Raw genomic sequence first — 15,364 nt, 5'->3', positions numbered from 1 at the left:
GCCTTCTGCAGTTAAGAATGACACAAGATCTCAGTGAAATGGATAACATTGTAAAGAGGACAGTTAATCTCAAACACACACTCTCCTCTCCTTGGAATCTCTGAATGTAGACAGCAATACATGGACAAGGCAAGAAATGTCTTCACTGAAAGGACAAGTGAACATTCAGAATTCCTTTCAACAGAGAGTTGCAGAGGGCCAATTGAAGAATGTATTCAACTTGGATTAATATCAGGCCAGTAAAGAAATCAATAAATTAAAACTAGAGCAGATACAGTGTCAATGTTGTGATGTTGTCACATTGGATCCAAATGACATAGAAACATAGAAAAATAGGTGCAGGAGTAGGCCATTCGGCCCTTTGAGCCAGCACTGCCTTTCAAAATGATCGTGGCTAATCACCTAAAATCAGTACCCCGTTCCTGCTTTCCCCTCATATCCCTTGATGACTAAGCTGGGCAGATGTTCTGTTTAAATATATACTGTGTTTTTACATTTTGACGGGATATTCTTATTGGAGTGTCCAAAAATGAAATGATTTATAAATCTAAGTTGACTGAGAATAATTAAGGAATAATTACTGACTGAGTAATTCCTAACCATCTGCTGTGTTCTGTTCAAGAAATTCTTTGGGATAAAGATTTTGAAATCACCACTGCCCTCCTGTGGATCAGTCCTGTCAGTCATTGGAAACCACACAAACTGAAAATAAACATTTGAAATCTCATACATCTTTTTCTTGCGCTTCCACAATTTTAGCAATTTTATTTAGCTCCATCTATTAATATCTACCGAATAAGTGAATACGCATCAAGCCCATAAATGTTTTACCCACATCTTTCCACTGAACTTATCTTCATAGAAAATATAAGGCAAAAATAGAGACTGAAAGTTCGAAAGTCACCTTATCAAATTTACTCTATGTAACGGCACAACTGAAGTGTGAACAAACTTGAAGCGTGAAGTGTGACCTGACTTCCATAAATAATTTGTCTTGTTTTGCTACAATCTATTCACTTTTTTTACCATTGTATTTCAAACATCTTCTTGAAAGGATTGCCAGTAGTTATTGCCGCCTCTGGAATTCTGAAACTCAACCCAGCCATTCATTAAGAAAGGGAAAAAATCCAGGACTCAAGTCTCAGCTTTCTCAATGTTCCTGACTGCCCAATATCACCTCACCCCTCTCCGCAACATTACCATCAACCCAAAATCAATTCATTCAGGTACCCTGAATAAGACCATATAGTGCTTTCTGGCACTGAGTGGCAAGGTGGGGATTAATTGTGGAGAGAAAGACGTAGAAGTTGTGAGCATCTTCCTATTTAAGATTCACACTAAGTTATAAACTACATGAAAGTTTATACATTTAAAATGGGCATTGGAATAACATTTGTGTTGAGTGCAGATACTGGAATTCTGAAATAAAGCCAGAAAATATTGAAAACACTCCAGTCAAGTTGAGTTTATTTCCACATGTTGTCAAAGTGTGTTGAGGTACAGGTACAATGACAATTCTGCATGCAACAGCATCACAGATACAGACTCAGACAAAAACTTACATTAAACATAAGCAACACATAAATTCTGCAAATGATAAAAGAAAACAAAAAGAATATGCAAAAAAACAAGACATTAGTGGGAAGATGTAAACATTTCCGATTACAGAGCCATTGTTGGGATTCAGTACTTATTTTTTATTGGAAATACCAAGAGGATATGCAAAGGAGGTTTAATTGTTTTAAAAAAACGAATAAATGAAAAGTACTACATTGAGGTTGAAGTAAGGTGACTAATTATATATGATATATTGGATGAACAAAGGGTTATTTTAAAAGGAGAAAAGCATAATGGATACCTTACTTCAGAACCAAAGTGCCAAACCAAGTTGAAAAGTTAGTCTGTATCCTAAATCATGTATATTATTAACTAATACAGAAAGGCCGAGTTCGCATGTTCAATTGTTAAAAAATTAAGATATTACTATAATGGCTTTATTTGGATTATTGCTTTAAAGTATGGTAAAAATACCTGATATAAGGTGTAAATTACTGCGATGCCGATTTAGTTTCATTTTTAGTTTATTGTCACATGTACCACCGGGGGTACAGTTGAAAGCCTTTTAATTTCATGCTATCCTGTCAGTGGAAAGATTCAGGAAGATTACAATCAAGCCACCCACAGTGTACAGATACAGGATAAAAGGAATGACATCTAGTGCAAGATAAAGTCCAGAAAAGTCAGATTAAAGATAAACCGAGGGTTTCCAATTAAGTAGATTGTAGCTCAGGACCGCTCTCGAGTTGATGATCGGATGGTGTAAGTGAAACAATTAAAAACACATTAATTCCAAGCAAGAAATGTTTCCAACAATTAGAGAAAAAGGGTAATCATCATGTCGAAAATACACCTGAACATTTTTTTGGAAGAGCTAATGAAGTATACTTTTATGGCCAAAATTGGACATTCTCATCCTTGGCTTTTGAGATATGTTGTCATTTTAATGGTCGATAATCACGGCATCTTCTTGTTATTCCATCTTGTTGGTTTAGAGATCCCTTTCCATTGTTAAATCTCTTTTTTTTTACCAAAGTTAGTCATCTACAATATGAGCAATTTCATTTAGATTGTATACTTTAATTGATAATCAGATTTAAGCCACATTTTCCAAACATATTACTTTAATTTACTGATTTATGAAATGGTACAAATGACTGCACCATGATTGATGCTGATTGAAATAATTCCATGATTCATGTCTTACTTATTTTTATAATAAGAATAATTCAGAGTTCTGGGTTCCAGCCAGAGTCCTGTTACTTATACAGTTTTCCCATGATCCTCATTATTTCTCTTAAGAACACTGTGTATAACATATACCATTTACATTTACTTGAAGCTTTTTTATGGTACAGGTTTTACTGACTCCTGCGTGTAAGAGATTCTGGAGTTTAAATTCCATGCAAACAGCATTGGAGGTCAGGAGTGAGCTCGGGTCACTGTTGCTGTGAGGCAGGAGGTCTACTAGCTTTCTTTTGTTGTCTCTCCATCACCTCCCACAATGAGAATTTTAAAGGAGACTTTGTCTGAAGATTGGTTACTGCCCACCACATGCCCAATGGTCTTGCCCACGAAGCCAAACCTCCTCACAGGCTCTCCCTTATGCTAACCTTAATATTTCATCTTTCATTTCCTTTTTATCCAACTCTCCTCAAAAATAACACAGAATAAAAAATGTTTTACGTCCATTCAGCCCTCCATACAAACCCATTAGTTAAAACTGCATGTTGCCTCCAATATATGTTTTTTAAACTCATTTTGCCCATTGGAAACACTCATGTTCTTGGACCCCATTCTCATTATAATGATAGAGGAAGGGGCTATTGACCCACTGAGTCAATGCTGGCTCCTAATCAACCAATCCCATCAATCCCTCTTTATTTCTCTGTACCATTGTCTCCTTTGAATCTTTTTGACATTAACTCGTACTGGTCTGTCTCTCTTCTGTTGTTCAGTGAAACTTTCCCTCACTTGGTTCCATTCATATAGATCCAACCATAATCCGGTCATCTTCAAGACAGCATATCCTCCTGATCCTAAACCATTAGCCCAGGCCCACCCAACCACTCTTCCTCCTCATTTTATACAACATCCCTTGTAGACATTATATGAAGATGAGCACATGGATGATATCCACAACCATGCTTTTATTGTCTTGCTTGAGTACCCTACTATTTCTGGTCTCAAATGACCTGTCCACCATACAGTTAGAGTGCAGATTCCTCTCGTTAAACAGTGGGAATGGTTTGCCATCCACCTCAGACTTCATCATGTTGCGACTACATTCTTCCCCCCTACCATCCTGTTTAGGTACAAACAGTTTAAACCTTCAGCACCATAAAAAAGAGCCAAATTTCTTAAACCCATATTTTCCCAATCAAAAAGACTACCTACAAACATACTGGTGTTCCAGTTTCTTGGAATAGCTTCAGCAGTATATCGGCGGTTCAAATAATTGCTCTCCATGTACTGCAAACTGTAGGATCTCTTTGTGTTTTATCCTGTGCAGTAAGTCGTCAGAATTTGAAGATGCTACATTGGACTGTAAATAAGTTAAGCTAAACGATTAACTAAGCTAAACTGTCAGAGGAGGTAGTTGAGGCAGGGACTATCGCGAAGCTTAAGAAACAATTGGACAGGTACATGGATAGCATAGGTTTAGAGTGATTTGGGCCAATCGCAAGCAAGTGGGACTAATGAGACATGTTGGTTGGTGTAGGCAAGTTGGGCCAAAGGGCCTGTTTCCACAACCTATGACTCTATAACTATGATTACCCGTATTCCAAAGAAGCAATTGGGCCATAGGTGCATTTTGTAAGTTAGTATTCCATAAAAAATGACAAATGGAATCAAATATTTGGAGTGTAAATGGTTTTCTGCACTGTGCTACATCTCATATCCACACAAGCAATCAATGGCCGATATCGAGATGACCAGGTCAGATGTTGGTCCATCTGATTTTTCTTCTCTGACAATGGACTTGCTATTGGGAAAGCAACAGAAGACTAACATGCTAATGGGGGGTTGGATGCATTTTACAATCATCCTTACTCCAGTAAGAATCAGGACACAAATAGTTACAACATTCATTTGAATGGGTTTGCAGACCTCATAGAAAAAAGGTGATTGCTTGGTTTTATATTTTATTTAATGGTTTTAATTATTTCTTGGAATTTTAATGTGTTTTTAAATATTTTTTAAAACGGGTTATTTTTGATTATGCAAATCCATTTAAAAAGAGAAATACGCAAGGAAACAGCACCTTGGCCCATCGAGTCCATGCGATGATCTACCACTCATTTACACTAACACTATTACATTAATCCCACTTTTTATACTGCCCACTTTTTCATCAATTCCCAACCAGTTTTTTGAACCAATTATCTACATAATGCGAGCAATTTTCATTGACCAATTAGTCTACCAACGTGCACATCTTTGGGACATAGTAAGAAACCAGAGGTCACAGAGAGAACGTGCAAATTCCACACAGTTAGCGCCCAGGGTCAGGATTGAAGCTGGATCGCTGAAGCTGAGGTAGCAGCTCTACTAGCTGCACAACCGTTCCTCCCACCCCCTTCCCTTCCAACATTTCATACTAACATGTCATTCAAAGCTCACTCCGCCTCTCCTGATGGCCATCTATTGGGGCCTGAAGGTCACCTCATCCTGTAGTGCGTCACCACTTCTGGAGAAGGTGCAGGCAGGTGGGATCTGGGCAATGGGCTGGGTCCAGGATAAACCAAGCCACATATCTAAATAATAACTAAAACTTCTCACACTTAAGCAATTATTTTTTGATATAATAAATAATTAAAGATCTCAACTGGGTTTGTAGAAAATCTTGATACAGATCCCCTGAAAGAGCCATCTCATTGTACTGTTCCTGCTTTGAACCATTGTAAAAAAATGAAATAAATGAAGAACTTTAGTGAAGAAAAGGAAATAGGGTTTTTTTTTTTAAATGGGAGAGGATGAGGAGAAAGTGGGATCGCGAGTGGTTGTGAGTTACTCTGAATGGATTGGTGATACAACAAAAGTTTCCAATTTATATCAATGACTTCACAGATTCACCAAGCTGTAATAAGAGTCACAAGTCAGAAGATGCAGTCAAATTCTCAGACTCATCACGAATCAGAGGTTGCAGTTAAATTCACACTCACCAAGCTGTGATGAGAGTCAAGAGTCAAGTAAAATCCATAAATGAGATGTACTATTCTTGATAGAAAAAACAGACAATGTATATAATAAATGAATGAAATAGTTGAATAAGGCTGAGAGAGACTTGGGGATATTAATATACTTGGCACTTAACATGGCAATTCACTCTACAGTAGCAAACAACAATGTATTAAAATGCTGAATTATACTGCCAAATAATTGAAGAATTGAGTCAGAAAATGTAATGTTCTGGTCATAGTGCACCTTGAGTATTGTTTCGGTTATGACCACCTGGACACAATGGAAGCATTCCAGTCCCAGAGGCACTGTGGAGCAGAGCTGAAAGTTTGGCCCTAAGTGAGTGGGGACCAGGCACTCGGGAGGGGGGGGACTGATACAAGAGGGAACTTAGCTTGAAAAACAGCCAGAATGGAGACCTTCGAAAAAGTGCAACTACTGATCCTTAAATATGAAATGAAACAGTGTTTCACGGTTATGCCCCTGTCCCACTACTCATGGCAATAGGGTGAGAGAGGCCGGGTTTACTGCACTTCAGAGAAAATTAACGAAATGAATGAATATTATTACGGTGCCTTTTACATCTTCAGGATGCTGTAAAGCTTTTGACATACCTTCGATTACTTTTGAAATGTAAGTGGTGTTACATTATAGACAACTGCACGGCCTATATACACACCATCCAATTACTGCAATGACTAATGAGATGAATCTTCAGTTCATTCAATTTCACAATAATGTTCTACAGGAAGGGAGTGCCTGCTCTATCAAGCCTGATCCATTCTGACAATCCCATATTCCCATTTTGGATGTCGAGGAAGAGATTTTACTTGTTTGTTTTAGCTACACGCGTTAACTTGGCCTGGCTGGCTTCTATATCTGTATTTATCTTGTGAAATAATTTTAGAGGTACAGAATGCCTGGCGGTATAAGAGTTCCTTTTGCAGAATTATTGCCTTGCATTTAATCAGTTGCACTGAAGAGATTGTACAGTTAAAGTGGAGGCTTATAGCAACAGTGGAAAAATCAACTTGGATCTAACATGTGGTACTCCCCTACTTGAAAAGATGGAGCGTTAACAAAAGTGTCTGCTGAATTATTAGAGGGCACCTGATCATCAGTTTCTCAGACAGTGTGTGGAGGAAAGAAAGTGACCAAGACATAGGTGTGTGCGATAGGTGGGCCTCAGCCCTCTCCCTCAAATTAAAATACGCACATGTATTGATTACATAACATTATTGACGGGTGCTACCACCACAATCCCCTCAATGCTAACAAATATGAAGTCCCGTGCATGCTCCTGCAAACACTTGAAATGTTTTTGTAATGAGCTCAAAAGGTACTCTAATTCTCCAAATCAATCAAGGACCTAGACTTCAAAGATGTGTACACAATGTCATAGCAGTAGGCAAAGATAAACTGAAAGAAGCTTGATTTTCTAAACCTCTAAAGTAGAGAACAAAGCATCGCAAGAAAAACATGAAAGATTTAATCGTTGCAATAATACTCATACAAACATTCACAAACAATATTTCATAGATTAAAAATAAAAAGTTTATCAAAACACATCGCACAGTCCTAAAGGACCTATGACCTTTTCTATATAAAAAGTAGAATTGTGTGCATTTGTAACAGTGAATATATTGCTTAAATCTGCATATTTGTTTTGAGTCAGCTTGCGAAACACTCAAAGGAAGATGCCTTTGGAGTATTATATATTGCATTCAGGATTACCCTGCAACTAATATAATAATTGATTTGTCAATTAGTGGTTTTTTAAAATGTGATCATAATACTGCCAAAAAATAAAGGTGACATCCAAGTGCAAATTTATATCCAAAATATGGATTATGCAGAGTATGCTTTTCCATGCATATCTGCTAACAGATTTCTATCATGCTGCATGAAGACAATTCCAAATGCACTTGATTTGTTATCTTAACAAATGAATATACTTTATCCTTTTTTTTAACTACAAGGTAGTAATTCATTATTATTCATTTCAATTCTCCACCCTGTCAGTTCAAAATATTTGTACAACACATTTTAAATTTTACAAAGTTATAAACATGGTTAAAGACATAGCTGTTCTAATCAACCCAAAGTCAATTAAATCTCCTTAGTATTTAAAGTTTAGTGGAAAACCCTGTTGGCTCAAAGGGTAAAAGCATCATATGCCACATATACCAAGGAGGCCTCAAGTTCAATCCTTGGTGCACAGTCAGTCTGTTAATTATTGCCAATAGAAGAAAGAAGGGTCCTTCATGTCTGTGTAGTTAGAAGAATACTCTGGCCAGTGCTTGCACGGATGATTCCCTTCCACTGAGTTCCATCTAGAAGTTTGTAGGAAGGAACTGCAAATGCTGGTTTACACTGAAGATAGACACAAAATGCTGGAGTAACTCAGTGGGACAGGCGGCATCTTTGGATAGAAGGAATGGGTGATGTTTCAGGCTGAGACCCTTCTTCAGACTGAGACTCCAGAGATAATGCCTGTCCCACTGAGTTACTCCAGAATTTTGCGCCCATCTAGAAGTGCAAATGTGAACCTTGAATGAGGACAGGATCAAATTGAGTTGGGAAGCTCTTATCTTCTAATTATTTGATGCCACTCGCTATCCAGTTTTGTTCCTGGGTAAGTCGCTAGCAGGTAAACAATACCCAGAGGATTGTACCCTAGCAAAATCACTGTCTTCAAGAAATATTGGAGAATGCTTTTTGGGGTGAAATATTTATGCAGGTTTTCAATTGAATGCTGGTAACTTAGGCAGAAAATACCTGCTGGAGCCCAAGTTTCAAAGGGACATTTTGAGCACTTAGGCTGAACCTCAATTTCCCCTCTAAATCCATTATCCGGAATGAGTTTGACTATCAACTTTAGTGGACCCAATCCAAATGATTTATGTTCCATACATGATTCCATCCAACAATATGCAAAGACAAGACTCAGGCTTATCATAATAATTAAAAGTATTTGTAACATTTTGGAGCTTGCCACAAATTGAGGAATACAAAAATATTTTCTGTATTTTTTTATTTATTCCGTTACTGAAGTGTCTGAATGTTTAGGCACCAAATTGTGTTTCCTCTGTATTTAAGTTGTTTTATACTTCAGAGTAGTCACAAGGAACTGTTGATGCTAGAATCTGGCATAGAGCACAAAATGCTGGAGTAACTCAGCAAGTCAAGCAGCATCTCTGGAGGACATGAACAGGCGATGTCTCAGGTCGGGACCCATTCTTCAGACCAATTGTTTTATACTTCTACTTCTGATGTTTTAGACAAACCCAATGCTTGGACCATGTCAGGGGTCAAACCACTTTTCAGAGTTCTTCGTACTGCAATTAAAGAGAAATCAATATTAGTATAGGTAAGCCAAACGCTTCTGCCTATTTTATACATTACCTGAGCTCAGGTGCAACTGGTTTGAAACTCTGTCCAGTTCCAAATGGGGCACATATAGAAATGACAACTCTGACTTTGGTTGGAGATATTATCATTCATACTGTCTCGGGAAAACTAGAAAAAAATGTTTCATCCTCAGAGCTGACCTTCAACAGTGGAAGAAAACATTTATCTTCCGTCACTCAAGAGCTATTTAAGAATTTTGGGGGAAAAAACAGGTATGTTTTATATGTGTAATAGATCTTCGGCTGAGAACTGGATACAACCTCATGCATGTAGAGAAGAAATTTTGATTCTAGTTATTGACTCCATCTTGCTTTCTAATTACTACCTGAAGCTGACCCGTTAATAACTTTAGTTGCCATTTGCAACCTGAACTGAACTTTCAATTCAAGTCTGAAGAAGGGTCTTGATCCGAAACGTCACCCATTACTTCTCTCCACAGATGCTGCCTGTTCCGCTGAGTTACTCCAGCATGTTGTGTCTACTCTCAATTCTATTGCCCCTTCATGCACCTCTCACCTGTTGAGAAGATCACTGCCTCCATTTGCTTTGTAACCACTAGACTAAAAAAAAACAGGTACTCCTAGCTGACTTCCTTCTTACATCCACTGTAAATTCATCCAAAAAAGTTGCCCTTACAGTTAATTGCAAAGGGCCCTATTCACATCAATTGTTGCCATTTTAGGTCGACTCCTAGTCTTGCAACATCTTAATTTTAACTTTTTTTATCCTTTGTTTTAAAATCCACCTGTCCCCAACTTTCTAAGCTCCCCCAGTCATCTGAACCTCAAAAGTTTGCCTCTCCTATAATTCTGAATTATATTTCTGTATCCCTGAACTTCATTGTTCATTGTACCAGTTCTGGAATTCCCAACCCAATGTACCTCTGGTCTCTCCCTCAATAAGGTGCTCCACCAAGCATACCAATTTGATCAAAACACCGAGTACTGCAGTAACTCATCAGGTCAGGCAGCGTCTGCGGAGGTTACTGCAGCACATAGTGTTTTCGACAAGATTTCAGTATCTGAAGTTCCACGTGTCTACAAATTTGATCAGCTAACTGTCTTAACATCTTCGTATATGGCTGGGTATGAAATTCTGATGGATAAAGTGCCAGAGAAGCATCTTGGGATGGTTTACCATGTTAAAGGCCCCACATAAGCATAGCTTAATTTGTTTATTCACTTTGGCAAGAATGCCTAGTTCTTTTTGGAACTAGTAAATACTTTACAATTGCCAGTAACTGTGTGACTGCATTAAATATTTTAATATCAGTTGACAGTTTCAAATTGATAATTAATTGGCTTGCTCCAACATTTCATAATATGACATGGTCTTTGAAAGAAAATTATTTTATGATTACAATGCAATTGATTTTTTGCACGATAAAAGCCAGCATATTGTACCCATAAAACTGAGATGACTGGCAAAGAGTCATTCATTTTAATATATAAATCATTTTTTTATCACAAAAGCTGGACAAAGTGGTAACTAGTTATTGTATGCTGCAGGACTTTCCATAATACCTTGTGACTGCTTTGTGTGTCCTGAAGAATAATGATATAAAATCAATATACATGAAATAGCCCAATGAATTAGACACTTGGATACTGTAATATCTCAACAATAAATCTGCAGTTGAGTCCTGGAGCTGCAGATACCAACTCACATGATTAAAATTGATTATAAATTATACCCTTACCTAAACTGAGCACTGAAAATCAAGTGAGGCATAAAGTAAGTCAGTGGGTCAGGAAGCATTTCTCGGGGTGGGTGATTGCAACCTTCACGTGGTCCGCCCTGTTTCGACTAATGCAATCAACCCGGCGTGCACAATCAAATAAGATCAAATAGAGCAAGTTGTCTGACAACTTTAGGCTGTGCAAGCCATACGCAAGAAAAAGAAGCATCTCTCGAGAACATGGATAGGTTCAGGACCATTCTTCAGACCCGACACATTGCTTATCCCTGTTCTCTGAGGGATGCTGCCTGACCGCTCAATTACTCCTGCATTTTGTGTCTTTCTTTGATATAAACCCCCCAGCATCGACAGTTCCTTATTATTACATCAATGAAGAGAGGCATTCCACTTCCATAAATCTTAAGAGGAAAGATTATACAGACTAGGCTTGTATCTGCTGGAGTATAGAAGAGTGGGAGAAGTTACCATTGAGACATTTTAAGGATGGCTCAAAGATGCCAGTGGAGCTGCTTCATCACAGTTCCAATGACCCAGGTTTAAATGTCTTCCACTACAGCTGGATGGAGTTTACACGCTCTTCCTACAAACACGAGAATTTCCTCAGTGTTCTGGTTTCTTCCCACGATATATAAACATGGGGGTTGGTAAACGGATCCTGGTGGGAGGTGAGTGGTAGAATCCGGAGAGGAGGGAGTGTTCTTGGGTATGCAAGGAGAATAAAAGGGGTCAAGGTAGGATTGATGTAAAAATGGGTGCTTGATTGTTGTAAGAACCTGAAAGGTCAAAGATGCCTCTCTATAATAGATGCCTCTCTATTATAGATGCCTCTCTATAAAGCAACAAGAAATGATATGATAATATAAATAATCGAAAGATGGCTAATAATGGAAGAGGTGGAAGGGAGAATTAGATGAGTTGTTCTGAGATATTTCAAAAGCAGTTCATAATTTGTGGACAAGAATGACCACAAAGGATATATCATCATTACAAGAGGTTGTTGTTTAATTGTTATAAGAATGCAAGGATTCAGAAATCATCTCATAGTGCTAGGAACCAGTCACACAAAAAATAGGTTTGTTTCTTTTCCCTGGTTTATAAATCCTGGGAAACACAATATCTCTTCCCCTCTACACCATACCTTTCACAAGAAACCAACACAGCCAAATATACTTACTGGATTTCCTGTTTGCTCTTGACCTTTTGCGTTCTTTGGGAGTAGATGGCCTCTGATTGGGATTCTGTGTGACAGATTTCACCAGGCGGTCCATGATTTCATCCGTAGCATCATCGGCTGGACTTGCTCCATCGGCTCCATCTTTAGAGGTGGAGAGATTTGGTGGACTGATTCTTCCAACAGCTATAGGAGTCAAGAGGGCCAAGAAAACATAACTGATATTCAAAAACAGCTTCCAAGCTGGAAATGCATTCCTTTGCAGTAGTGAAAGATGGCAAACGCACATCTACTGAACTGGGATATATTTGAAGTCTATTTCATATGATGTAGTCAGAAACATTTGAGCTAAATTCTCAGCCCAATGCAATCACAATCAGTGATAAAGGTAGCTTGAATTATATCTGTGATTTTGTTTTAAAGTGATACTATTAATTCAATAAACACATTTTCTTTTACAATGTACAGCCAAAGGATCGTGATGCATGGGATAATTGGCTATTTCCCAAAACCACACTGTAGTGGTCTCATTAGAAGAGTGCTCCATCTGGTATTGAACTGACTCTAAATAGTTGTTTTAGTCTTTCATAGGCTGTCTGCTCAGGGTTTACAAGAAGCTCCCACTGACCACAGAGCCCTGTGTGGGGGTAAAGGTCCAGATACCCACCACCCTCTGTGTGGAAAAAGTTGCCCCTCATGTTCCTATTAAATCTTTCTCCTTCCCTTAATTCCCGTTGGGTTCTTGATTCCCCTACTCTGGGTAACAGACACTGTGCATTCACCCAATCTATTCCCTTCATCATTTTATATGCTCTCAATAAGATTACCCCTCAGCCTCATGCACTCCAAGGAATAAAATCCTAGCAAGTCCAATCTTAATAGCTCAGGGCTTCAAGTTCTGGCAACATCCTCTGCACTTCTTCCAGCTTAATGGGATTTTTCCTATAGCTGGGTGACTAAAATTGAACACAATACTCTGTGGGCAGCCCCACGAGAGATTTCGCCTATGCCTAGTTTTATTGGATTTATACATTACAGGATGTTAAAATGCTGTCGCTAAACACATACATTACACTACAAAAGGAGTGGCCTCTGCCTAATGAATAGCAGGAAGAATAGCTCACATCTATTGCCTCCTCTGCTCCTTCGAGTCTGTGGCTCTGGTGTCGTCAAAATGTTTTTCATGTTCTCGTGCTGTTCATCTGCCTGCAGCTGCTGGTCAAGCGGGTCAGGGGTGTGGAAGATCTCAGTGCCACCCGCCGCTGTGGAAAACTTTGCTGTCTGCGACAATTTACAAAGAAAAGCATGTCTCACCCAGACTGTAAATGTGAGTTTTGTCATACTCACTAAAACCCAAATCATTCAATCTCTTCATGGCGCAAATAGATATATAACAAATAAATGGCAAATAAAAATGCATTAATAACATAGGACATGGAAAAGTATGTAAAGGAACAGTCCCTTTGGCTCACAATGTCTGTGCCAAACATAAAGCTAAGGTACACGTATTTGTTAATGCCTTAATACCTCATTTGTTAATACCATTTGTTAAACATGGTATAAGTATTTTTTAAACATTTGAAGTCTGGAAACATCTGACTTCAAGTGGATTTAATATCCATTTCCCCCCACTTTTTAAACAGGTAACCTATGTAAAGGTTTACTTTGATTTCATACAGAGGACGAAAATATACCACCATTCAAACTCGCATCTCCGTGTCTTCCTTAATAAGCTTTCAACTAGATTTTTGAGGAAAACTTTTGGGACTCAGCATGTTCAACCATTGCAAACACAATAGTTGACAAAGCCAACAATACACCTAAGTATCAGAGAGCAGATCAGAGGAGATGGCGAGTAGATCTCCGTGCTCTGGTCACAATTCTTTTGTCCTGTTCTGGATGCCGAGATGCAAAGAAAGCTTGACATGGATCCTTCAAAGGATGATGATATTTCTAAAAAAAAGGCGCTTGTACTTTTCAATCTTAAAAAACGGCAGAGATATTTGTTAAGATATTTAATGGTTTGGAAAAAATAAGTTGGACCATTGCTTTCATAGATACATAGAAAATAGGTGCAGGAGTAGGCCATTCGGCCCTTCGAGCCTGCACCGCCATTCAATATGATCAAGGCTGATCAGTCTGATTTCCAGAGATTCACCACTCTCTGTGTGAAAAATGTTTTTCTCATCTCGGTCCTAAAGGATTTCCCCTCTATCCTTAAACTGTGACCCCTTGTCCTGGACTTCCCCAACATCGGGAACAATCTTCCTGCATCTAGCCTGTCCAACCCCTTAAGAATTTTGTAAGTTTCAATTGAACAATGGAAACTAGACAAGGAAGCACCTGTTCAAATGTTCAAAGGAAAAATAGAAGATTAATATTTTACAATGTAAACACACACTGACACACAGAAACCAGTTTAAAAATGCAGAGGGTTAAAAAAACAAAAACAAACAGGGGATGCTCTAAAACCTGAGGACTCCTCCCTTTGTTCCAATAAAGTCATAGAATCATGCAGCACAGAAACAGCACAATAATACTGACCAAGATGCTCATATTTGCTAATCCCATTTGCTCACACTTGACCAATATTCCTTTAAACCTCTCCTCTTCATATACCTGTCCGAATATATTTTAAACATTGTTTCAGTAGCTGCCTCAACCACTTCCTCTGGCAGCGCATTCCATGTACGTACATATTCCATGTGTACACTATCTCTGTGAAAAAGCTGCCCTTTGGCGTATATTAAATATTCCCCCTCTCTCCTTAAGTGTATGCTCCCTTGTTCATGATTCCCCAATCCTGGGTAAAAGACTGCGTGTTCACCCTTTTTCTGCCCCTTCAGATTTTATACACAGGGACTTTCTGGGTAGAATAGTTAAAATGGACTACATCACCTCCTTCATCCTTGCATGCTCTCTGAGCACTAAAAATAGAAATGTAACTTTTCCTGGTCTTTTTTCTCATTACCTGCCAACATTCATACATCAGTGCTTAATTAATGTTGTGTTTAAAATGCTTTAAACAAATCAATAAGTAATAAGACTCTGGCACTCTCTTCACATAACATTAACTTTTTTTACAGTAAAATTACATCAATAGGGTTTAAATTGGATGACAATGCTTCTTTAATTTCAAGGCTTGCAATTTCACTAACTGTGTGGATGAAATAAGACTGAAATAATACATTAACTTTGGTGGTAAATTGTGACCATTGCAGAATCAGGGACCAATATTTGAATAAGTGAGTTGGCCTGTTTCTGACTGCACTTTCTGTGGAGCCAACTTGCACTAGAAGGGCAGGACTCCATGTAATGCATCAGTCACGAAGAGTGGGGCATAT

The 15,364-nt window shown here is 38.4% G+C and overlaps 1 protein-coding gene across 10 annotated transcripts in view; it reads right to left on the bottom strand.

Annotated features, from left to right (window-relative positions):
- Positions 1-1,450: 1,450 nt before the first annotated feature.
- The window catches only part of LOC116982780 (FH1/FH2 domain-containing protein 1-like), a 235,332-nt gene continuing 221,418 nt past the window's right edge, over positions 1,451-15,364 (bottom strand). For all 10 annotated transcript variants that reach the window (XM_033036207.1, XM_033036209.1, XM_033036213.1 and 7 more), the window contains 3 exons: positions 13,145-13,301; positions 12,024-12,206; positions 1,451-9,077 (listed from right to left, as the gene is read on the bottom strand). In XM_033036207.1, the coding sequence (XP_032892098.1) occupies positions 8,995-9,077; positions 12,024-12,206; positions 13,145-13,301 (423 nt within the window). In that variant the 3' untranslated portion in view covers positions 1,451-8,994. The remainder of the gene's footprint in view (positions 9,078-12,023; positions 12,207-13,144; positions 13,302-15,364) is intronic.

This window comes from Amblyraja radiata, chromosome 17 (genome assembly GCF_010909765.2).
Source record: "Amblyraja radiata isolate CabotCenter1 chromosome 17, sAmbRad1.1.pri, whole genome shotgun sequence".
NCBI classification, from domain to species: Eukaryota; Metazoa; Chordata; class Chondrichthyes; order Rajiformes; family Rajidae; genus Amblyraja; species Amblyraja radiata.
This window is presented reverse-complemented; position numbering and strand designations above follow the sequence as displayed.